This window comes from Aspergillus welwitschiae (assembly GCF_003344945.1).
Source record: "Aspergillus welwitschiae strain CBS 139.54b unplaced genomic scaffold BDQ94scaffold_7, whole genome shotgun sequence".
Taxonomy (NCBI): Eukaryota; Fungi; Ascomycota; class Eurotiomycetes; order Eurotiales; family Aspergillaceae; genus Aspergillus; species Aspergillus welwitschiae.
Genome location: NW_020798701.1, coordinates 630,276 through 651,390, shown reverse-complemented (window position 1 = coordinate 651,390; position 21,115 = coordinate 630,276). Strand labels below are relative to the sequence as shown.

At 53.1% G+C, this 21,115-nt stretch overlaps 9 protein-coding genes across 9 annotated transcripts; 4 read left to right on the top strand and 5 right to left on the bottom strand.

Annotated features, from left to right (window-relative positions):
* Window positions 1-83: 83 nt before the first annotated feature.
* Window positions 84-442, bottom strand: BDQ94DRAFT_138801 (uncharacterized protein). Its single transcript, XM_026765309.1, has one exon. The coding sequence runs from the start codon at window positions 324-326 to the stop codon at window positions 150-152; it is 177 nt and encodes a 58-aa protein (XP_026629282.1). The 5' UTR covers window positions 327-442; the 3' UTR covers window positions 84-149.
* Window positions 433-4,010, bottom strand: BDQ94DRAFT_185406 (putative PHD finger domain protein). The gene is made up of 3 exons (XM_026774872.1): window positions 3,527-4,010; window positions 2,590-3,416; window positions 433-2,527 (listed from the first exon to the last, which is right to left on the bottom strand). Exons 1-3 carry the CDS (start codon window positions 3,531-3,533, stop codon window positions 539-541), a joined length of 2,823 nt encoding a protein of 940 aa, XP_026629281.1. The 5' UTR covers window positions 3,534-4,010; the 3' UTR covers window positions 433-538.
* A 186-nt stretch (window positions 4,011-4,196) lies between these two features.
* Window positions 4,197-5,316, top strand: BDQ94DRAFT_121894 (uncharacterized protein). Its single transcript, XM_026763787.1, has one exon. The coding sequence runs from the start codon at window positions 4,318-4,320 to the stop codon at window positions 5,140-5,142; it is 825 nt and encodes a 274-aa protein (XP_026629280.1). The 5' UTR covers window positions 4,197-4,317; the 3' UTR covers window positions 5,143-5,316.
* Window positions 5,317-7,371, bottom strand: BDQ94DRAFT_121893 (FF domain protein). The gene is made up of 2 exons (XM_026763786.1): window positions 7,197-7,371; window positions 5,317-7,142 (listed from the first exon to the last, which is right to left on the bottom strand). The coding sequence occupies exons 1-2, from the start codon at window positions 7,264-7,266 to the stop codon at window positions 5,491-5,493; spliced, it is 1,722 nt and encodes a 573-aa protein (XP_026629279.1). The 5' UTR covers window positions 7,267-7,371; the 3' UTR covers window positions 5,317-5,490.
* A 64-nt stretch (window positions 7,372-7,435) lies between these two features.
* On the top strand, window positions 7,436-8,654 carry pre9 (proteasome core particle subunit alpha 3). Its single transcript, XM_026763785.1, has 4 exons — window positions 7,436-7,664; window positions 7,732-7,916; window positions 7,982-8,400; window positions 8,495-8,654. The coding sequence occupies exons 1-4, from the start codon at window positions 7,641-7,643 to the stop codon at window positions 8,632-8,634; spliced, it is 768 nt and encodes a 255-aa protein (XP_026629278.1). The 5' UTR covers window positions 7,436-7,640; the 3' UTR covers window positions 8,635-8,654.
* A 5,311-nt stretch (window positions 8,655-13,965) lies between these two features.
* BDQ94DRAFT_138785 (uncharacterized protein) lies at window positions 13,966-14,805 on the top strand. The gene has a single exon (XM_026765308.1). The coding sequence runs from the start codon at window positions 14,167-14,169 to the stop codon at window positions 14,620-14,622; it is 456 nt and encodes a 151-aa protein (XP_026629277.1). The 5' UTR covers window positions 13,966-14,166; the 3' UTR covers window positions 14,623-14,805.
* Window positions 14,806-15,781, bottom strand: BDQ94DRAFT_138784 (uncharacterized protein). Its single transcript, XM_026765307.1, has 2 exons — window positions 15,710-15,781; window positions 14,806-15,577 (listed from the first exon to the last, which is right to left on the bottom strand). Exons 1-2 carry the CDS (start codon window positions 15,761-15,763, stop codon window positions 14,912-14,914), a joined length of 720 nt encoding a protein of 239 aa, XP_026629276.1. The 5' UTR covers window positions 15,764-15,781; the 3' UTR covers window positions 14,806-14,911.
* Window positions 15,782-15,788: 7 nt separating this feature from the next.
* Window positions 15,789-19,487, top strand: BDQ94DRAFT_138782 (sulfite reductase subunit alpha). The gene has a single exon (XM_026765306.1). It carries the CDS (start codon window positions 16,169-16,171, stop codon window positions 19,304-19,306), a length of 3,138 nt encoding a protein of 1,045 aa, XP_026629275.1. The 5' UTR covers window positions 15,789-16,168; the 3' UTR covers window positions 19,307-19,487.
* Window positions 19,481-21,042, bottom strand: BDQ94DRAFT_138781 (tRNA methyltransferase TRM7). Its single transcript, XM_026765305.1, has one exon. It carries the CDS (start codon window positions 20,982-20,984, stop codon window positions 19,683-19,685), a length of 1,302 nt encoding a protein of 433 aa, XP_026629274.1. The 5' UTR covers window positions 20,985-21,042; the 3' UTR covers window positions 19,481-19,682.
* Between the last annotated feature and the right edge of the window lie 73 nt (window positions 21,043-21,115).

Here is a 21,115-nt window from a genome sequence, read left to right as displayed (position 1 = left end):
GTGACAGTAGTACTCAGTAGTAATACTATGATAATATACCAGCAGTACCAGTCAAGTTGCTTACTAGGTATATGTAGTTTTCATAAAGAAAAGTGGAATGAAATAGTAGGATAGTGTTCATTTTGACATACAAATTCGACGCATGTAAATCAGCATGCGATAAGAACAAAATGAGATGAGGGGAAATTCGATCGTAGGAAAAAAGAGAAGTGATAAAATAACAAACCCAGTGTTGAAGCAAACGTCTCTGGGTACATAAAATCCATGTTCATGGCAAGCACATGAAAAGCAAGTGAAAGAAGAGAACAGATCAAATAGATAAGCATCCCGTAAAGTCGCCCAAATACCCGTTTTGAAAAGAAACCCTACCCCAGCACATGGGAATAGCAGTGCGAAAAAAAAGAATTACACCAAGCCCCGGAGATACCCTTGCGAAAAAAAATTTGAAAGCGAAGATATGGGAGAAGAAAGACGTTACTGTACAGTAGGCAGTGTTGAAACACCCTTCCCCATTTCTCTCTCTTTTTTAATTGTCTCACTACCGTGCATTCTGCTGTGGACCGTGGCCGTTGGTCCTGGTCGCCGTTGCTAACTCTTCTATCAACATTGTGTAATTTGAGCTAACTTCTGGTCGACGTAGGAGTATATCCCGGACCACGCTTAGCTGTGAGGCGTCTGCATTCGGGGCATGGGATAGAAGTTGTTGAATAGCGGGTGTATTGGCTTGCGCACCGAGCACTTGTATTGCGGCGGCGAGACCGGTGAGGGGTGGTTGGTTGGGCTGGGAAGGCTGGTAGGGAGTGAATTGGGGAGCTGCTGGTGGTGGCTGTTGTTGGTGTTGTGGCTGAGCTTGATGCCCATAAGGTATTTGCGTTTGAGGCGTCCCGTCGTAAGATGATACAGGAGTGGGCGTGAACTGGGACGCAAGCGGCGGTCCAGGAGTCAGGAAATGCGCCTGCTGGGGCGTCCCCGCGGCCACGGTCAATGGACTGGCAGAAGCACCAGGCTCATGGCTTGGGAAGTGTGAAGGAGGCTGCACTGATGGTGGGTTCGAATCGCCGGTCTTGACGGCAAAGACAACGAGCATGACGCGCTCCGGTGTGGGATCTTCAAGAGCGTTGTTCTCTAGAAGCTCGATGAACTCTGGCTTCTTGGTGGAGCCTGCTTCGATAGGGATAAGGTAGGTATCCTTGACAGCAGGCAATGGATGTTTGCCAACAACACCATACCTCGAACGGTCTTGGAAGTAGCTGAACAGCTTGTCGAATCCTGCACGGTCCTTGGGGGAATCGGGACGGCTGATCGAGATGACAGTCACGTCGGTCGAAGAGCTGAAACGCAGACCGCAAAGGTACTCGCTGGCGAGAGCAATCTCAATCCTTCCGTCAATGGACAATGTCGGTGGAGCAAGCTGACTCCATGGTATGCGTCCGCTCAAATCAGCTCCTCCGACATGCTTCGCGGAGGAAGTAAACTCTGTGATCGGGTTCATGACGACCTTGCCATGCCAGATGGACCCTTCGTCATGAAAGTCCTTTGGGGAGTAGGGTGGCGAGTCGGGCTCATCATCTCCTAATAATTGATCGATCTCAGCATCAGCCTGAGCCCTAGCGGTTGGCAACTGCTCACGGATATGAGCAGACACTTCGGGGAAGACCTGCTCGTGGCTGGTGCCACCCGGAGAATGAGCCCGCGCGGGGAAGTGATCCTGGTGAGTGGTGACACCGTCGGTCATCTTGGTGTCAACATCCTGTGATTTCGATGCCTTCCGGGAGTCATCAGCCTGGGACTGGGGGCCAGGGGTCGTTGGGCTCTGGCCAGCGGGGCTGCCATCGGTATCAGCCAGACTGCGTCGAGCGGCCGCAGTTGAGAAGACGGGCTCGCTGGCGACATTTTGGTTATCATCTTCAATGAATTCTTCACCCTTATGGGTCCGTCTAATGCGAGGCCCTTGTTCTTGCACGATGATGTGCTGGCGTTCAGCTTCCCGCTTGATCTCGGCATCCTTCTGCTGCAGTTCCTCACTTGCCATGTCTTGGGTGCTCATCTTAGAGAGGGCATCGGGAGATAAACTACCTACGAGCAGACGGTCCCGTAGAGAAGGGTTCTTCTTTACGTTGAACATGATCGTCCGCAATTGTGACCTATACGGCTCTGTGGGCTCCCCAGTTCCTCCGCATATATTCTCATACATAGCGCTCTCGAGTGAGAGAGAAAGCTGCCGGGCAAATTCCTCCACTGATTTCACTCCGGACCCTTCGGGAAGTTGGAACGATCCTCGCTCCTGGGCCTGAGTAATCTGCTCTACAAATAACTTGACCAGAGCTTTGGCAACACTCTTGCGAGATGGATGCGTAAGCTGGTCCGCGGATTTCGAGCTATCCGTCACTGCTGTTCCTGCAGCAGAACTTTTCCGAGAAGACGGCGCACTGGGCTCCTCCTTCACTTGAGCCGGTTTGGCGGCAGCGGCTGGCACAGGCGTCGCAGGTGCTGGCGGTGACATCTTTTGCTGCTTCGTTTTCGGTCCCTTATATGGCAGTGTTAGCGGAACCCTCCCCTACCCATGATACTAGAATAACCAGAACTTACCGGTTCAGGGACTTGCACCTCTTGGTGCTCATCAAACTTGCGTTTTTGGGCGCTTGTCGACTGCGCTTCAGGAACATGTCCATTTTTCTCAGGAGCCGGCGTCTCGGCTTCAGGGACTGGTGCAGCAGGTGCAGGAGGCGCGGCAGGAGCAGCAGTAGAGGATGGGGCAGGAGTTGCAGAGGTTGCGGCGCGCGCAGGTGTGCTCGTCTCTGTCTTTGGCTCGCTAGCCTTGCGCTCGCTTGCCTGACGCTCACTTGCTTGAGACTCACTCGTCTTGCGCTCGGCGGTCGGAGGTTCGCTGGCTTTAGGTTCGACCGACTTAGATTCGCTTGTCTTAGGCTCAGCCGCCTTGGGCTCACTTGGTCTGCCTCTTCGGCCGCCCTTCTTGCCCTTTCTGCGTCGGGATGCTTTCTTCTCCTCGGCTTCCTTGCGCCTCTTTTCGGCAGCTTCCTCCCACGGTTTTTCACCACGCGCGATCTTTTCGAGAAGAACCTTATGATTCTCTGGCTTGCATTGCTCACAGAAGTACTCGTCCGGTTCCTCCCCCTTCGCGTATGTCAGGCCCATACAGTCATTGTGTTGCCAGGCAGAACATCGATCGCAGCAGATCATGTCGCGCTCAACATCTTCCTCCTCTTCATATTCGCCACAGATGCATCGAATAATCTCTTCTTCTTCGCTGGGAGCAGGCGTCGGTTCGACGGAGGGTTTGGGAGGTTTCTCTTTCGGCTGGACTTTCGCCTTGGACTTCTTCGCGGGCGTTTCGGTGATCATGTCGAGGTTCTTGTGCTGGCCCTTGGTCGAGCGACCGGAGCGTCGTGGTTCATCTGGCTTAGTAGTTAGCTTTCTGTCCCGACAGAAGTGGAGTGTGCTGCCAGTCGCCACCCAGCGGGAAGTCCGACAATGGTCGCACGACTTTTGGTATACAATAGCTTACCGGCCATGATGGAAGTATATAAGCTGATAGCAAGTATTCAAATTTCTACGGCGCGAAGCTTTGGGGGTTGTAAAGGTCTGAGATAGAGAGAAGAAAAAAAGGATTGCGCACGCCACCCAAATCTCGTTCTACGGCATCAGAAGGGCTAAAGTAATACACAGAGGAAGGCTCTGGAAAGTGGCACTTTTTGGTTTGCCCGGTCCACGCAGGTATTACTTTGTCCTTGCACTTCCAGCGATTTTAAGTCTAGAGACAACGCGTGGGCGCCGGTGGTGGTCACACCAAGCGGTGGGTGTTGAGTCTCGTTTGAATGCTGTCGCGCGCAGCGTGAATGCTTGGCGTGAGCGGGGTCGCGTGTAGACTGCGCAGCGCCTGAGGCGGCTTTTCCGCGAGTGAATCGAGAGCTGACGATGAAAATTCCGCAGAATAGCCTCGTAGGAATGTCTGGTGATGAAATGAACGTCCAGCGACGAGCCACGGGAGGTGCTGGGAGATGAAGAAGACAGATGGTGGGAAGAGAGGAGATGCTGTCGCGGTTGGATCGGGATGCTGAGTCATCAGCACGTGACTGCGGCTCCGCGGAGAATGGCTTGGCAGGCGCCAGTCCAGCTCCTTCTCGTCGCGTCTATTTTTCGGCGCCCTCGAAAGCTTCTCCAGATCCCCACATAGACTGTCTTTTACTTTTCACGATCTTCTTACCCGTGTCCCCAGTTGACGTGTTGTTTAGAGCTCACTTAAAATCAAATCAATATCTATAATCTTTTCCATCCTACCTTTACTCAGTACAGATCATGGCAGATGTTCGATCATTACTTCGGAATGAGCTCGCCGCCCGCAAGGGCTCATCCCAGACAGGGAGCGCAACGAACCGTGTGACCAAAAAGCGCAAGGTAGACCCAGCAGATGATTTGAGGCGCAAGAGGTTGAGGGCAAGCATGCCATCTGGTCAGCCGACCGCGCACACCGTACAACCTCCCAGTGCACGAGCTATCGAGGAGGAGGAAGAGATCATCGAGGAATCAGAGCAGGACATCGCCGGACCGCAGCCGCCATCTGACATCGCACATGAGCAGCAAACTGCTGAACCGGATGTACAGCCATCAGATCCGTCTCTTGTAGCTTCCGAACCGCCTGCCACGACCACTCAAACCATCGACGAGGATGAATGGGCCGCTTTCGAGCGCGAAGTTGTCGAGCCCACCCGCGTGCCACATAGGCCGGCTGCGCTCGCCGCGGAAGCGACTATATCAGCAGCGCCAGTATCCGCAGACGAGCTCGCCGCCCAGCAGCAGAAAGAAAACGAAGCCATCAAGAAAAGCCGTGAGGCTGAAGTCGAAGGCGAAAGGGAGGATGCGGCACGGTTCATGGAAGATGAATTTGATGAAATGGAGCAATTAGAAGAGCGCGTCAGGCGTCTGAAGCACAAGCGTGAAGAGCTGAGGAAATTAAGGACCATGGAAGATGCAGAAATGCAGAGAATGGACGAACCTCCTTCCGCTGCTAGCCCGTCAGGGGACCGACAAAATCCACCTGCAGGTGACGCGAATGCAGAAGAAGACGATGAAGATGACGATGATGATTATGACGATGACTGGGACAATTGGAGGTTTAAATGAGTTTAACGCGGCTAAGGGTCGGGCGTGGGAAATACAGGCGTCATTTCATACGAGGGAGGTCCCGGACTTTTCTTACTTACAGTGATACCCAATAAGCTATGTGAAATCACAGGCCATTGCTATTAATTCTTTAAATGGGCCACAGTACACTTTCTATCGGCGTGGGCGGTACCCCGTGTTTATGATGGGACAGCGACATTTTGTACTCTTAACATACTATCTACGATGAACTCCTACATGCGCGAGAATGTATACTGGATCAGCCAGAAAAGATGGAAATGTATTTTTACAGTCATTTGCAATCATAAGTATGCTTTATATATCACATAGGCTGCCAGCTTTGATTCTTCATGGCTGCTGACTGGCGTTCTCGCCTTGGCCCTTTGAAGACTGATCTTCCGCTTCAATGTAGCTGCGAAGTCCTCCTCTATTGATCCTCATAGCTTCCTCGATCTCCGCTTCCCCTTCTCTCAAAAGGTGTTTACCGCGAACAAGCTCGCCCTTTTGCTTTCTCTTCTCCTCTTGTACCTGCTTCTCTCGTTCTGCCAACGCCTTTTCGCGTCGATCACGTTCAACCTTCTTCCGTTCTAGCTCTTCTCTTTCCTCGGCGGTCATGTCGCTTTCCGGAGCAGCAGGCAAGGTAGAGATGTAAGCCTCGATAAGCGGATTCCGCACTTTGGGCATAAGGGCGATGTATCTGAGATCGGTGATGATGGAAGGAGGAAGAGCCTCCAGATTAGACGACCGATTGAGTTCGTGCAGTGGTACAGATTTTAGTAGCGCTGAAAGGTCAGACTTTCGCGTGCTTTCTGACTGTTTCAATCGAGAAATCAAGTCGCGGTAGTACTTTTCTCGATCTTTGTCTGACAATTGCGTATCCTTCATTTCTGGTTCCTTTTTGTATTTGCGCTTGAACTCGGGCCAATACAACTTTGGTGTGGCGTGTTCCTGGAGGAAGGCCAAGTACTTGATGCGCGGGTCCTTCTTTTCTTCCTTCTCTTTGCATTCTTTAAGTTCTTGAATCCGGTCACGACTCCAGTTGGACCAGACCTCACGACGCGTTTTCATGTTTGGCAGCACAGTGTAGCGGCTATCGTCAATGATCCGACCTTCTTCGATGATCTTTTCCCACGTGGAGAACGGGTTAATGCGATAGTCGTCAAGAAGATCACGGAATAAGGCTGTGGCATCCTCCTCCGTGAGCGGAAGCCCTTCTGCGCCCTCTTCCCATTCTTCTTCTCCGGGTTCGCCGTATTCGCCAGGGTCAAGGCCATATTCTTCGCCCATTGCCGCTAATTGATATTCCATATCCTCTTCAGTGAACTCCATCGGCTGCTGTTCGTCCCCTTCTTCGGTTCTCGGTCGTTTGAAAGGTTGCTCTTCCTCACCCTCGCTATCAGTAACTTCGACCTCCTCATACTCATCGCTCTCCTCCCCAGCTGCCGTAGCGGCACCACTTTCTGCTTCTTCCCGCCGTGGTTGATCCGACTCCTGAGCTTCGGGTTTTCCTTTGGCGACATCTTCCGTCTCCTCGCCCCGCTCCTTCCTTTCCTTCGCCTCTCTCTCCAAGCGATCGTACTCAAGGACTCCTACCAGTACCTCTGGAGGGATCTTCCAAAAACTTTCATTCGTTTCGGGGTTGTGAACAAATCTCCTTCCCAGCTTCGTCTTCACGAGTACCCATGGCGCGCATCCAGGAATATCATGTTTGGTTTTAGGCCTATCCTGTGGCCCACGGGGTTTGCGGTCATGGTATCCTCTGCCCCCGCGAAAGCCTCCGCGTGACTGACCATCAAAAGGTAGCCCGTGAGATGCAGCGCTATGCCCAAAACCATGAGGGGCATAAGGAGTCGAAGAGAAAGGAGGAAGTGTATCTGGGGTTAAGAATGGCGCGTTATTCGTGGGTTCTGGTGCAGGTGCAGGCGGAGGTTGTACGGGAGCGGCCTGAGGCCTTGTATATGTGGATTGCTTGGTCTGCGAGTTGTAGTAATACAGATGGCCTGGGTCTTATTAGAGCGACTTTAAGAGGATATCGGGAAAGCTGGTAACCAAACCTGAAGGAGCTTTATGTTCGGTCCACCCTGGAGGTAACGGAGGGGGTGGGGTATACGTAGATTTGAGCATTGCGACCACAGAGAATCTAGGAGAGTGCGCGAAAGGGTATCAATAGAATGTCAACAGCATAACAACCCATTCGGTTGCAGTTTGAGGTCCCGAAAGAAAGATTTCCGGAGCGGGTTCGCGCAGGCCGAGAGCTTTCGCAATGAGTGTTCGGGTGGTCCGAGCTTGGCGGACTGACGGTCAGCCCGGACGCTCAGAGGTGGACGCGCCAGGGCGAAGTTGCCTGGTCACCACTCAGCGGGAGCTCATCCGACCTTCCTGCACAGCTCGCCCCGGCACTCACTCATTCCTCATCTCCAATCCTCCCTTCCCTCAGTCTGATCTCCTCAACAAAAAACAATCTTCCATAATCTACTCAGGTTGACATCGAAGTCAAGATGTCACGGAGATACGATTCCAGAGTATGCCTAATTCCCAATTCTGTCGTTCCTTTGGAGCTTTAGCTGACCCGATGACGTCCTTCCACAGACTACCATCTTTTCCCCCGAAGGTCGACTCTACCAGGTTGAATATGCGTTAGAAGCCATCTCGCATGCCGGTACCGCCCTGGGAATTCTGGCCAAGGATGGAATCGTCCTCGCAGCGGAGAAGAAGGTCACCAGCAAGCTACTGGAGCAGGACACATCTGCGGAGAAGCTATACACGCTGAACGAGTATGCATCACAAACCCCACCGAATCGCAGGTCTTTAACGAGATGGAAATCTAATTCTTGGGCAGCAACATGATCTGTGCTGTTGCTGGTATGACGGCAGACGCGAACATCCTTATCAACTATGCCCGACAAGCTGCCCAGCGGTATCTCCTCACTTACAACGAAGAAATTCCTTGCGAGCAACTTGTCCGTCGTCTGTGCGACTTGAAGCAAGGATACACCCAGCATGGTGGTCTCCGTCCCTTCGGTGTGTCGTTCATCTATGCCGGCTACGACCCTCTCCGAGAGTTCCAACTGTACCAGAGCAACCCCAGCGGTAACTACGGTGGCTGGAAAGCAACTAGCGTAGGAGCAAACAATGCTAGTGCTCAAAGTCTGCTGAAGCAAGATTACAAGGAGGACTGCGACTTGAAGGAAGCTTGCGCCATGGCTGTCAAGGTTCTGAGCAAGACCATGGACTCGACCAAGCTGAGTAGTGAGAAGAGTAAGTCATGACTGATCCTTGTCCGTGGTTGTTCATACACGGGTACCACGCTATCTCGGCACCGTGACCTAGACTAATGTGCTGGCCCTTACAGTCGAGTTTGCTACGGTGGGAAGGACGCCGGAAGGCAAGATCTATCACCACCTGTGGAATGCTGATGAGATCAATGCCCTTTTGAAAGAACATGGGCTGGCCAAGGTTGATGACGAGCCCGAGGCTGGCGAGATTAAATAAATGAGAAGACGACCCCATTTTGCTACTTGACCAGATAATCCTACAGTTCCTGTGCAATATTCGCGCACTTTTCTGCCCAACGTTTACGATGTAGATTCTCTACGATCTCGTATATGTACACTCGTATGACAGGTCGCTCCAAATCACTCACGGAACGGGTGAGGCCTATAGCTGCATCTGAAGCGCAACTGACGTCGGCCACGGGTGACGTGGCAAGCCTTGATGTCGAATTAAGCATCGGGCAATTCATTGCAGGTGTACCCTCGCGCCTGTCGACCGCAAATGCCCAAAGTCGTCATTGATCTTGGGACATGAATGGTCCACGTAGTCTTCAAGGCCACGAGCACCCTGGGCGCTTGAACAAATGCTGAATGTTTCGGAACTTTAATGAGATTGTAAGGCCCCATATATAGAAGAATCCCCAGGACCCAAGCTGGTATCTTGTTTGCAACACAACCACATCATAGCTAAGCGAATGCACCGGCTGTGAATGTGTTTCGATGTCAACCTGTCCGGTCTTGCGAATTTGACGGCCGTGTCATGGAAGCATCGCAGGCGCGGGGTTATTGAGGGAGTTTCTATGCATACCCTCAGGATCACTCAAAGATGAGTCAGGCCCAGCAGATTGCAAATTTTGACATATCAGTGTTAGCTTTCTTTTCGGATTCTAATGAGAAGACTAAAGGCCGCAGAGGGCCGTCACTAACTCAGTAGCTTTGATGTGGAGAGGAGGGCATCACGTGCGGTGGACCGCCCAAACGCGGGGTACCATCTCCATGTCCAGCTCCGTATCTCCTTTCCCAATGTCGCCGGCCTCTGTCATCGACAATCATGGTACAACCATGGTAAAATGAATCATTTCGTACAGTTGGCCTACATGGTGTGGTCTTTAGGCTGCTGGATTTCCGCCATTAACCCCTCTTCTCACAATGGCCCCTACTGCTGTGCCAATTGCCCTGGGGGTTTTGTTACCTTGGTCTGGCGAGCCGCTCGTCAAGAACATGGGCGCTTATGATGTGGAACACCTCCTCGTGAACGCTGCACGAAGTTGCCAGACTTGCACAAATGAAACCTTTTCATTGGATGTTATGATTTCTCGACAGCAGAATCCTTGATTCACACTTTTCCGCCAACCATTGCATGGGCCCGGCGTGAAGAATCAACCTCGATTCGATCATCGAAACAAAAGGAAAATAGAAAAAAAAAAAAGAATAATTGATGAAATGAAAGGTGTCAAGTGACACAGCCCCTGTGAGGCACAGAATTTACAAACAGGAACATGATCTGAAACCGAAAGACAATACCAAAGAGGGAATCCTAAGCACAAACAAAAGCAACAGCAAGTGGCCCAACGCATGGCTCCTGAAAAAGTTTCAATCCTGCTTTCATGAAAGCGCCTTTCTTCTGTCATCACGCTCCCGCTGCAGTTGGCGAATTTCTTTTTCGAGCTCCATGACGAGTTTCTGTGACCGGTCCATGGATGCTACGAGAGTGCTTCCCTCCCGTTTCCATCGGTTCAAGCGTTCCAACTCGGCGCTTCGCCGCCGGTACTTGGTTTCGATCTTCTCGCACAAGCGGCATAGTGTTGTTTCAAACTCAGTCATGTTGACGAGCCTCATGCCGCAGGTCTCCCCGGTGCGGTACTCATAATTGCAGCGGTGAGCGAAACTTGTCCAGCTCCAGTCTCCGCATTTAAATCTCTTCTGGTTGTAGAAGCACATCCCTATCATTCTATCGTCAGCTAAAATACTGATCAAGCCGTGGTCAAACTCACTTGTTGCTGATACAGTTTCTTGTTTCACGTTGCTACCTTAACTTCTATTGGCTCTGCCAAATGCTCCTGCCGCGCTGCAGAGGTTTGATAGGCTAAGCTTGCACGAGGCCTATGGAAGGTTGACGGTTGTTTTAAAACGAAACACCTTATTCTGAAGAACAACGATTGAGATCTCGCGATGGCTCTTGAAGAAGCTGAGTCTGAAACGGATAATGATCCAGATTCAATCGACTGGTAGGCCCCGGGTCCTATTTATGTTTCGCAGGAAGCTTCTATGTTACGGCCCAGCCAGTTCTCGTACTCTACCAGTCAACCGTCGATCAACCCCTCAACATACGATGGCTTATCGACTACGGCATTCTGCTATCACTTTCACATCACATCCAGTGCTTTCCCGGTTGGCTATGCTGGGGTCTTCCAGCTGTGGAGACACAAATTATCCACAACCTTCCTAATCGGGTCAGTTGTGGTCAGTGGATGCTTCACGGATGCATGCGTGTTGCTGTCGTGGCGGTATCATTTCTCCTGAATCAGGTAGAGTCCTGGAAAATCCCTCATTTGATATGGACGGTTTTCGTCGTCCTGGCTGGGATTGCCATTGCAGCCTTGGTCGTTCCAACGATCATCCCCGCTTCCTTTCTGCGTCTCCGTTGCGTATGAAGTCGTTCTTCGAGAAGAAGACAGGCCTCACTCTTACTGAATCAAAGCTCCTGCATGAAAAAAAAAAAATAAACCGTTTCTTTATTCTGTGCCAGCTGTCAGGCCGTCCGTCTCACCGTCCAAACCTTTTTTGCCCCCTTCCGCGTCCAAGGAAAAAAAAAAACCTAGTGTTCCGGTTTGAGTGGATGGAAAAAGCACAGTTCGGCTTTGCAGGTCCAGTGTGGTTACGGCTTTGATCATTTAGTCTGGTTTGTTAGATGCCTTACCACCATAACCTTGTGGCTATTCACTCACAACCAATTAGTCTGCTCGCGAACTGGCCTAGTGCCATAACCTTTGATACGGACTTTGGGCCGAGGGCAGGGTGACTCCGAGACATCTGCCCAGTTGGTCTTTACTTTTCTTTTTTTACTTTCTCCCCCTCAACTCTTTACCTGACACCTAGTATGCCCAAAGGTTCAGGGTTCTGTCACCTGGTTGCAACCCTACCAAGTTCCTCCTACCATGTATTCCGAACATTGGTCCACACAGGAATTTGGCCTTCGTGCCAATGACCGTCTCGTGTACTCCGCATGTTTCCGTCTGGCTGATATCAACCAAATATTTCTGCATCTAGTGGCAAAAGACGCGTCACTAGGAGCCCTTCATTGGCATCCATTGCGTCTTTGAATTTTACCTCGGGAGTCAACATGACATGCAGTTGCATGATGAGCTCAATATTCCTTTAGGGACTGATTCTCTTCAGCTGATCTCCCACATCTGCAGACGAATAATCCCGCATTTGTCCCCGCTCGGGTGCAGGGTTTATCTTCATTTGCCTGCCTTCCTCGGCCAATATGATAGGATGCCAGTTCTGTACATCAGCCATGGCAGATACTGCCTGTGGTACGGTGCACCTACTGTCGAACCCGTGCAGCTGCACTAGAGCTCGGAGACTCACTGACGTGGCACGCTTCGTCTGGTCGAGGTGCTCGAAATTTCGGCCTTCCGTGATGGAGAGGGGGTTTTTCGAAGAGAAGATGGTGTACAGAATTCATAGCGACATGAGCAAGGCAGCCTTCAGTTCCCCAGCATTGGCCTATAGGGGGTCAATGTACCCGAATTTCCGCTTGTCCGGACACCCTTCGAGATGATTGCATGAAACTCTCTCGTGCGTCTGTACATCCATCACAGCATTGGATCGTCGGTCAACCCGACTAAATTCCCTGTGTGCTGAGAATCCGAGCATGGAATGATGTCGGTTGCCAACTCAGCGACTATCGGTTCTGGCTTACAGCCGCAACCTGGAGGCAACACCGGTTACCAACTGTTCTGCCACTCACGAGCTGCTCAAGCTCGGTACTCGCGATTCGATTTGCCACCCCTCTGCCTTCTCTTGCGAGCTGTCTTACTTCGGATGTTTCTAGTCCAGCCTTGCCTGTGGCAATTGTACTTCCGTAACCAGGATTTGGCTCGATAGTTCCGGTAAATCGTCCTTGCCCAGCCAGCCAGGATTTGTGATTCACGCCTGATGATTGTGAGTTTCTTTTTGGGCTGCAACTGTCTGGAAACTCTACAATTTATTTACTCTGAATTTGAGGGATCTGGCCACGACGTTGGAATTGGATTTTGTGACCCACATACTTGCACCGAAATACTGGGATTTTTCAGTCCCGTGACTGTAACGTGACCGCAGCCCTCTGCGCATCTACGCATACATGTTTTTCTTGCAGTCAACAAATGGAATATGTCAAACGACCTTTCGAAAATTTAAGGTAAGGAAGCGTTTCCCTCTGTTTCCGGCTTACGGATCTGGATTGGCCAGTGGATGAAAGCATATTCGACGGAGTCAGCAGGTCGTAGCCAATGAAGCGGTTCAGCTGGACGGGAGATATATGCAGCTAAAAGGACCCCTGTCATTGCTGTCTAGCCCGCAAAACGCCTAGACTAGACAAGTCCGATTGACTTGAGCAGGGAAGAATCATAGCGGGTCCTCGCATCTGCACGTTGGCACCTGCAATTATTCCTCTGCGGCCTCAAGTTTGAGGCATCCAGCCTTTCATGTTGCACAAGTCTGGTTGTGGCTTTGACCCATTGCTCTTCTTCCTGTCCATCGATCCGCCTCGACCGCCGTAAGCTCCCTGTGATTCCTAATCGGGTACGATCTTTATGCACGAGGCCTTGACCCAGCCCATAAACATCCCCGCCTTGGGGGCTATTAACGTCCAGCACAGAAGCCTGAACCACGAGGCAGCTTCAATCATGGTCATCACATACTTGGAGTCTTGCGTGAGGCGTTTCTTGCCAAATGCACGGAGACTGTGCCATCGCACTTTGATAGTCTGGGCTCAATTGAGGCGGCATCCGCGTGTAGCATGATTGACGTGTCAAGTCTATCATTACGATGGACAGACTTTATTCGTTTTGCTTTTCCTGATCGTGGCCACCTGATGAGTATAGCACCGTACTTCTTCCCGGCACGACGAGAAGCACAAGGCATCCACTGCGACCAGGAAGGCTGCCTACGATCAAAGGGGAAACTAGAATTCTGCCTTGCTCCACGTCTTTGAGGTAAGGCGATTACGCCGCTAGTCTAGAAACATTGTCCAGGTGGTAGGTGATGGGCTGACGGTACTCTTTCCTTGTGACTTGAACATTGAGATGCATGTCTGGACTTTCCCCAGGCCATCTGAGTCGACGTAGTCTTTCATCATCTTCGCTTCCCCCGTAGATCAGAGCCTTTTCAATGTGAAGAGTGCAGGTATACATCCGGATATACATCGGAGATCACGTGTCCACGACGCACCCTGGCAGAGTAGATGACGTCAAGATGATAGTAGTCCAGCCAAGTTCCCTCTGGGATTCCAACGCAACCTTCAAATGTCCTTCTTCAATATCACTTCTTCCTAGATCTTCTGTAGCCAAAAAGACTTTTAAACATGTACGCGAAGATACTTGATGCAATTCCCCCAAGCCCATCTCATTGCTGGCTAACCATTACCTCCAGTACTATATACAGCCGCCGCAACCATCAAATTACCACAACTAGACCCATCCTTTGAAAAGCATATTTCAACCCAAACCGCACAGTCAAAACAATACTATCTACCTGCACCACCATGTTGCACCAACTCACCTCAATTGGCCGCCTGGCCCAACACACCACCCGAACCCGGACCTTTCAACCCGTTACTCGCACCTTCCGCTCCATCGCACCGCTGCGCACAACCCATCAGCAAAAGAGCGAAACCCAATCTGGAGATCGCAATGTCCTCGACCCTCAGCGATCGGAGAGCTCCTACACGGGCACAGATAGCGAAGTCGCGGGCCACGATGCAGCCTTCGATCCCAGTAACACGTCACCGGAAGGCCAGGTCGAGCAGGCGCAGAAGGAGTCCGAGCAGCAGGGTAAAGTGAGTAACCCTTTGGATATGAGTCCTGGAAACAAGGATGCTAGCCATGCGAGGCCGCCGCAGGAGGGAGGTCCCGATCATAATGCTGAGAAGGCGGGGCCGAGCTCGAGGGGATGGACGAAGAAGAATCGAGAGGTGAGGGATGGGAATAGGAAGTATTAAGAGACCAGGGCTATTGTATAGACTCTGCATTTCCGTGTTTAAATTGTGTCATGTATGAAAGTGCTCACTTGTTGCGTTGCGTATGATATTAGATCTAATGAGAATCTCGTTGATCTTCTGTGTTTGAAATATATATATTCGCAGGCCTAAGAGAGTAGTTGTTTCGTACATCGTCTCCATGATGTTCAACTATAGTAGCAGAGTGAAACCGAAAATCATGTAATTAACGCAGATAGCATATATAAATACTACATGGTACAATGACTCTTATCAAGCAAGCTCCGGGCCTTTACTGCCCCTTCCCATACTGAATAATATCCTTCCCATACATCACCCACACCTTCTCACTTCCAGCCGGAACCTCGCCATTCAAAGCCTTCACTCCCGCATTAACCGCCGCCTTCGCAATAACATCCGCATCCTGCGCCCATCCATCCTTCAACCCGGAATGGATCTTGCCCACCAGGCCCGCAAAGCCCCGCATAACCGCCTCAGCAGGCCTGCTCTCCTGCCTCTCCCCGGAGATAAGCCCAGGGCGCAGAATAATCGTCCTGTCAAATCCCATCGCCTTCACCTCTTCCTCAATCTCACCCTTCATGCGGGGATACCCAAACGAGGAGTTCTTATCAGCTCCAGTCGACGAGATCAGCACGTAGACCTTGGTGCCGGCGTCGCGCGCCGCACGGGCCATCTCAACATTTAGGCCATGTTCGATCTTGTATTGGTTTTCGAAGCCACCAGCTGCGCCGCGGGTGGTGCCAAATGCGGAGATGAAGATGTCTGGCGTCGGGGTCAGAGAGGAGAGCTGCGAAGCCCACTTGGAGGAGTCGTCGGAGACGAAGGTGGTGAGCTTTTCTTGCGGCGCGGCGGTGGCGGGTTGCGGGGTACGACGGGAGATGGTATCGATGCGTGCCACGGAGGAATTGCCCAGGAGGTGGGTGAGGATGTGGCTCCCCTGCGGATGAGTATATTAGATGCTTTTGCTTTTTTGCCTATGCCGAGGACTACATGGTCGAATTGGAGGGCCGGGTTTGCGATGCTGAGGGGGCTTGGTTTGACTAGAAGGAATACAAATTGGGTGACTTACCACCATGCCGGTGCAGCCGAGCAGTGCGACGTTGGCCATGCTAGCAGTTGTCATATACAGAAACGGATTGATGCAGAAAGGGATCACTACATGCGAGGAGGATGAGATGACGTTTTCCACCGACTTATCGTGGATGAGTAATCACGACTTATCGGCGGGTCCAGATGGCTGATGCCTCAGGACACCGTGACTTACTAATGCGGGGAAGGCCGAAAGCGGAGACATTCTGCCACAGGATCCCGCCTCCAGGATCTATCGATAAGAAATTGCGTGATTGCCACTAGCCGGATTGGGTAAGATCCCCTGGGATTTTCTATAGAGCGGCGGAGGCGACGGGCTTTTTATCCCCCCATCGCCCCTCCCAATCCGGCGCTGCTGATTCCTCTTCCTTTGTCTTCCTTGTCTTCATCTTGGTGGTATCGGCTGGCTGATTCCCCCATCTTCAGACAAGAATCCGCCATGGGCTCCCCTTCTCCAGCCTTGTCGACCCTCGGTGGTCCGACTTATGTCACTGCCCAGACCCTCATCCAGCAAGTCGCCTATGTCTTGAGCGACAAGATCTTCTCTTACTCTCCGGAGTCCTTTGACTTGGATGCTGCTCTTCGGGAATGGTCCTCCAAGCAGGAGATCAACGCCAATGGCGACTCTCCTGAGATCAAGGCCATGGAGACTCGCCAGGGTGCTGGTAACATCGCCCTTGGTTACATCTTCTCCCAGGACTTCGACCTGAAGAAGCGCCACATCCCTCAGGGTATCGTCGCTTCGTCGGCCACTCTTCCTTATATGCGTGCCGCCCTGGAACAGCTGTCTCTCCTGTACTCCGTTGCTAGCCCTGTTGCCGCCCATGTCGCCGCTGTCGACTATGCCGGTGAGGACGGCCTTGTGTCCGACTATGCCTCCGCCCTCTCCCTCGCCGAAGAGCTTGGCCTGGGTCTGGTGTCGAGTGCCTCTGTCCATGAATCTCAGCACATGGCTTTGCTCACCACCCTTCTGTCCTCCGTCTTGCCTTCCGTCCACATCTATGACGGTGTCCGCGTCGGCCGGGAAGAGACCCGTGTCATCGACGTCCTCGACCAGGCTGGTCTGTCTCGCACCTACGAGGCCGTCCGCAAGACCCTTGAAGACTCCCGCAGCCGTCATCTCGACACCCAGGGCAAGCTCCTCGAGCTCCTGCAGTCCCTGAACGGCGAGCTCGGAACCGACTATGGCCTCTTTGAGTACCACGGCCACGCAGAGCCCGTCTCCGTTCTGGTTGCTTTCGGTACCGTCGAGGCATCTCTCACTGCCCAGATTGCCCGCTCTTTGGCTAAGGACGGCGTTCGCGTTGGTGTCATCAACGTCCGTGTCTACCGTCCTTTCGTCGAGGAGGAATTCCTGCGCGTTCTGCCCAAGTCTGTCAAGACCGTTGGTGTCCTTGGCCAGGTCTCTGACGAACAGGCTGTGCAGGAGCAGGGTATCCGCTCTGCCCTGTACGAGGATGTTCTTGCTGCTTTGACTTTCGCTACCGATCGTGAGCAGACCCCGGCTTGCATTGATATCAAGTATGCCCGCTCTCAGCGCTGGGATCTGATCAACACCGCTGCTGCTTTCCAGCTGGTTCACGAGAAGCCCATTGTTCAGGCTGGTGCCGAGTCCGAGGCCCTGCAGTTGCTTGACCCCGCCACCGTCCAGGAGTACACCTTCTGGGATGTTGATAACTCCGTTGGTGGCGACGTCGCCACGACTCTTTCCCAGGCCTTGGCTGCCGATTCGGCAAGCAATGTCACCACCAACAAGGTCCACGATAACCTCGTCCAAGGAGGTGTCGTCCGTGTTGACATCCGCAAGAGCTCCAAGATTGTCGATGCCCCCTACTCCATCACCGCTGCCGACACTGCTTATGTTGGAGACGTTAAGCTGCTTGGCGATGTCGACATTGCCGCCTCTGTCAAGGACAACGGCAAGGTTATTGTGAACGCTCCTGGCGTGAAGGACGATGAGCTCGAGAAGAAACTGCCCGTCGCTTTCCGCCAGGCTGTCGCGCAGCGCGGCATCTCCCTTTACTTCGTCGACCCCTCTGTTGCCGGTGAGACCGCCTCTGAGTCCTCGGTCCTTCAGGTTGCTTTCTTGCGTGTGGCTCTGCCTTCTCAGGAGAGCGTGGGCATCAAGAAGCTGGCCTCTATTGGCGGCAATGCTGAGGCCTTGGAGAATGTCAGCAAGGAGCTTGAGAAGGTTCTCCGCCAGATCGAGGTTCCCGAGGCCTGGAAGACCCCCGAAGAGGGAGCCCAGGTCGCTCAGCTCCCCAAGGACATCTCCCCCAACAGCTTCGTGTCCTTCGACAAGGAAGAGAGCGAGCCTGCCACTTACCTCAAGGACTGGCAGACCGCTGCCAAGGGTCTCGCTTTCAAGGAGGCTTACGGCACCAAGAATGCTTTGCGTCCTGAGACGGCCACCAAGACCTTCACTGTTCACGTCAAGGAGAACAGACGTCTTACCCCTGTCACCTACGATCGTAACATCTTCCACATCGAGTTCGACCTGGGTGACTCTGGCCTCAAGTACGACATTGGTGAAGCGCTGGGCGTGCACGCCGAGAACGACCCGAAGGATGTCATGGACTTCATTGCCTTCTATGGCTTGAACGCCGACGATGTTGTCGAGGTGCCCAGCCGCGAGGATCCTGCCGTGCTGGAAAACCGCACCGTCTACCAGGCCCTTGTCCAGAACGTCGATATCTTCGGTCGCCCGCCCAAGCGCTTCTACGAAGCTCTGGCCGAATTCGCGGACGACGAGAAGGAGAAGACCGATCTTCTTACCCTTGGTGGCCCCGACGGAGCTGTGGAATTCAAGCGCCGTTCCGAGGTGGACACCGTTACCTTCGCGGATATCCTGCTGCAGTACCCCTCGGCCAAGCCTGACTTCCACGAACTGATCCGTATTGTCGGTCCCTTGAAGCGTCGTGAGTACTCCATCGCTTCTTGCCAGAAGGTGACCCCCACCACCGTCGCTCTCATGATCGTTGCGGTTACCTGGTCGGACCCCACTGGCCGTGACCGTTTCGGTCTGGCTACCCGGTACCTGAGCCGCCTCCAGCCCGGTACTCCGGTCACCGTCAGCGTCAAGTCCAGTGTGATGAAGCTGCCCCCCAAGTCTACTCAACCCCTCATCATGGCTGGTCTCGGTACCGGTCTGGCTCCCTTCCGCGCCTTCGTCCAGCACCGTGCTCTCGAGAAGGCCCAGGGCAAGGAGATTGGTGCCGTCTTGCTGTACATGGGCTCCCGCCACCAGCGCGAGGAGTACTGCTACGGTGAGGAGTGGGAGGCCTACCAGGAGGCTGGTGTCATCACCGTCTTGGGTCGCGCCTTCTCCCGTGACCAGCCGGAGAAGATTTACATCCAGGACCGCATGCGCCAGACTCTGCCTGAAATCATCCAGGCCTACATCCGCGAGGAGGGTGCTTTCTACCTGTGCGGTCCCACGTGGCCCGTTCCCGATGTCACCGCTGTGCTGGAGGAGGCCATTGCCACTGAAGCCAAGAACCTGGGCAAGAAGGTCGACTCTCGCAAGGAGATCGAGAAGTTGAAGGATGAGGAGAGATACGTCCTCGAAGTGTACTAAGGGGATGTTGGAAAAAGGTTATGACAAAAGACTAGTGGGGAGATCTAGCGCCGTGCGTTGTACATGATGTGATGTGATGATCTGTCCGTCCTTTTTGAGTTTAGCGCATACCAGCATAGACACACCTGATCTACCAGCTCAAAATAGACTTCTGCATTTTCTCTGAATTTATTCCTCTTCTTTTGGTTATCATCATCTATCGTAAATCTATGGGTATCTGCTATATCCATCCGCCCTTGTCCATCTAGCAGCCAAGCAGTAGTCTTAAGCCCGTCCAACTTCTTTTTACCCCGCCAAGTCGAAAACTTTCGTAACCATAACTATAAACAAGAAGATATCGTTAAAACGGCCGCAATAATAATAATCAATTCTAACTTCACGCCCGTCCCAAACTACCCAACTTCGTCTTCCCATACGCACCACCCTTCTCCTTCCTCAACTCCAACGCCCGCCGATAAGGCGGCGCAGTAGGCGGCTGCACCGGATCCAAACTGACATGATCCGGCGGGAGCGTATAAGAGGCATCGGAATCCCAAGCCGAGAGATCACCACAAGCAATGAACCTAGGAATCCATTTATTCTCAACAGCGAACTTCTCACCGGCGGACTTATACGCCAGTGGCGTAGGCGTCACCGACGCCAAGGAGTCATCGTGAAGCAGCCGCGCCTCCGTCTGGCTCGACTCCGCTGAAGCAGCACCCAGAGTCGCCTCGGCCGGAGCAAACCGAGCCAGCTTAACAGGGCGTGCCTCGTCGTCCTCAGACTCGACAACCTCCACCCCGACATTACCATCCGCTGAAACAGCCGGCGGGACAGCCACGCCCCCGAAGATAGGGTTCTTCAGAGCGTCCGTACCAGCATGGATCGAAGGCGGGATGAACCCTTCGCACACGACAAATGCCTCCAGACTACTAGCACGACTACTCCTCGGCTTTGCGACGCTGACTTTCTCGAACACGGTGCGGAGTTGCGCGTAGAGGAGATCGACGTCGCGGCCGCGGAAGATCTTGGCAACGAATTTGCCGCCGGGGCGGAGGACGCCCAGGGCGAGGTTGAGCGCCGAGTAGAGCAATTGCGATTGGATGTAGATGTCGAGGTCGTGCAAGCCTGTTACGTCCGGGGCGCCGTCGGAAATGACCAGGTCGACGGGGTGAGGGGGACGAATGGCGGAGGGAGTGGTAGAGGTGGAGGAGTCGTAGGCTTCAGGGTCCAGGGCGCGCAGGAGGAGCGGGATGGTGGAGGGATGGGTGATGTCTGCTTTGAGGGTGGTGATGCCTTCAAGGGGAGCCATGGGTTGGAGGTCGATGGAGACGATTTTGACGTTCTTGCGGGGTTTCAGTTCGGCCATGTCGGTGTCTTCTGATGAAGAAGTGACTGTGGTGGTGTTGTCGCCATTGCGGACCCGATCGAGGGCTTCCTTTTCCTTGCGCTTCTTCTCGACCCAGGCGCGGCGACCGAAACTCTCGCCCTTGATCAGAACGCGACTCAGCACTTGACTCCAGCTGCCGGGGGCGGCGCACAGATCGACGACTCGGGTGACTTTGTCTGGGTTCTCGTGCTCGAATAGATCGAATTGCTCGTCGATTTGGATGAGTTTGAAGGCGGACCGGGCGCGCCAGTTTTGCTCTTTGGCTAGGCGGTAGTAGGCATCCCGCTTGTCTTTGGAGGATTTACCCATTGTGGCGGTGGGTGGGGTGTGTTATGTGGTGGGGGGAATTGAGGTGTTGAATTGCTGGAGGAGGGATTTGAGGGGGATTTTCTCGTGGGGCGGCGATAAGATTAACTGGTGCCGGGCGGCGGCTTTCTGCC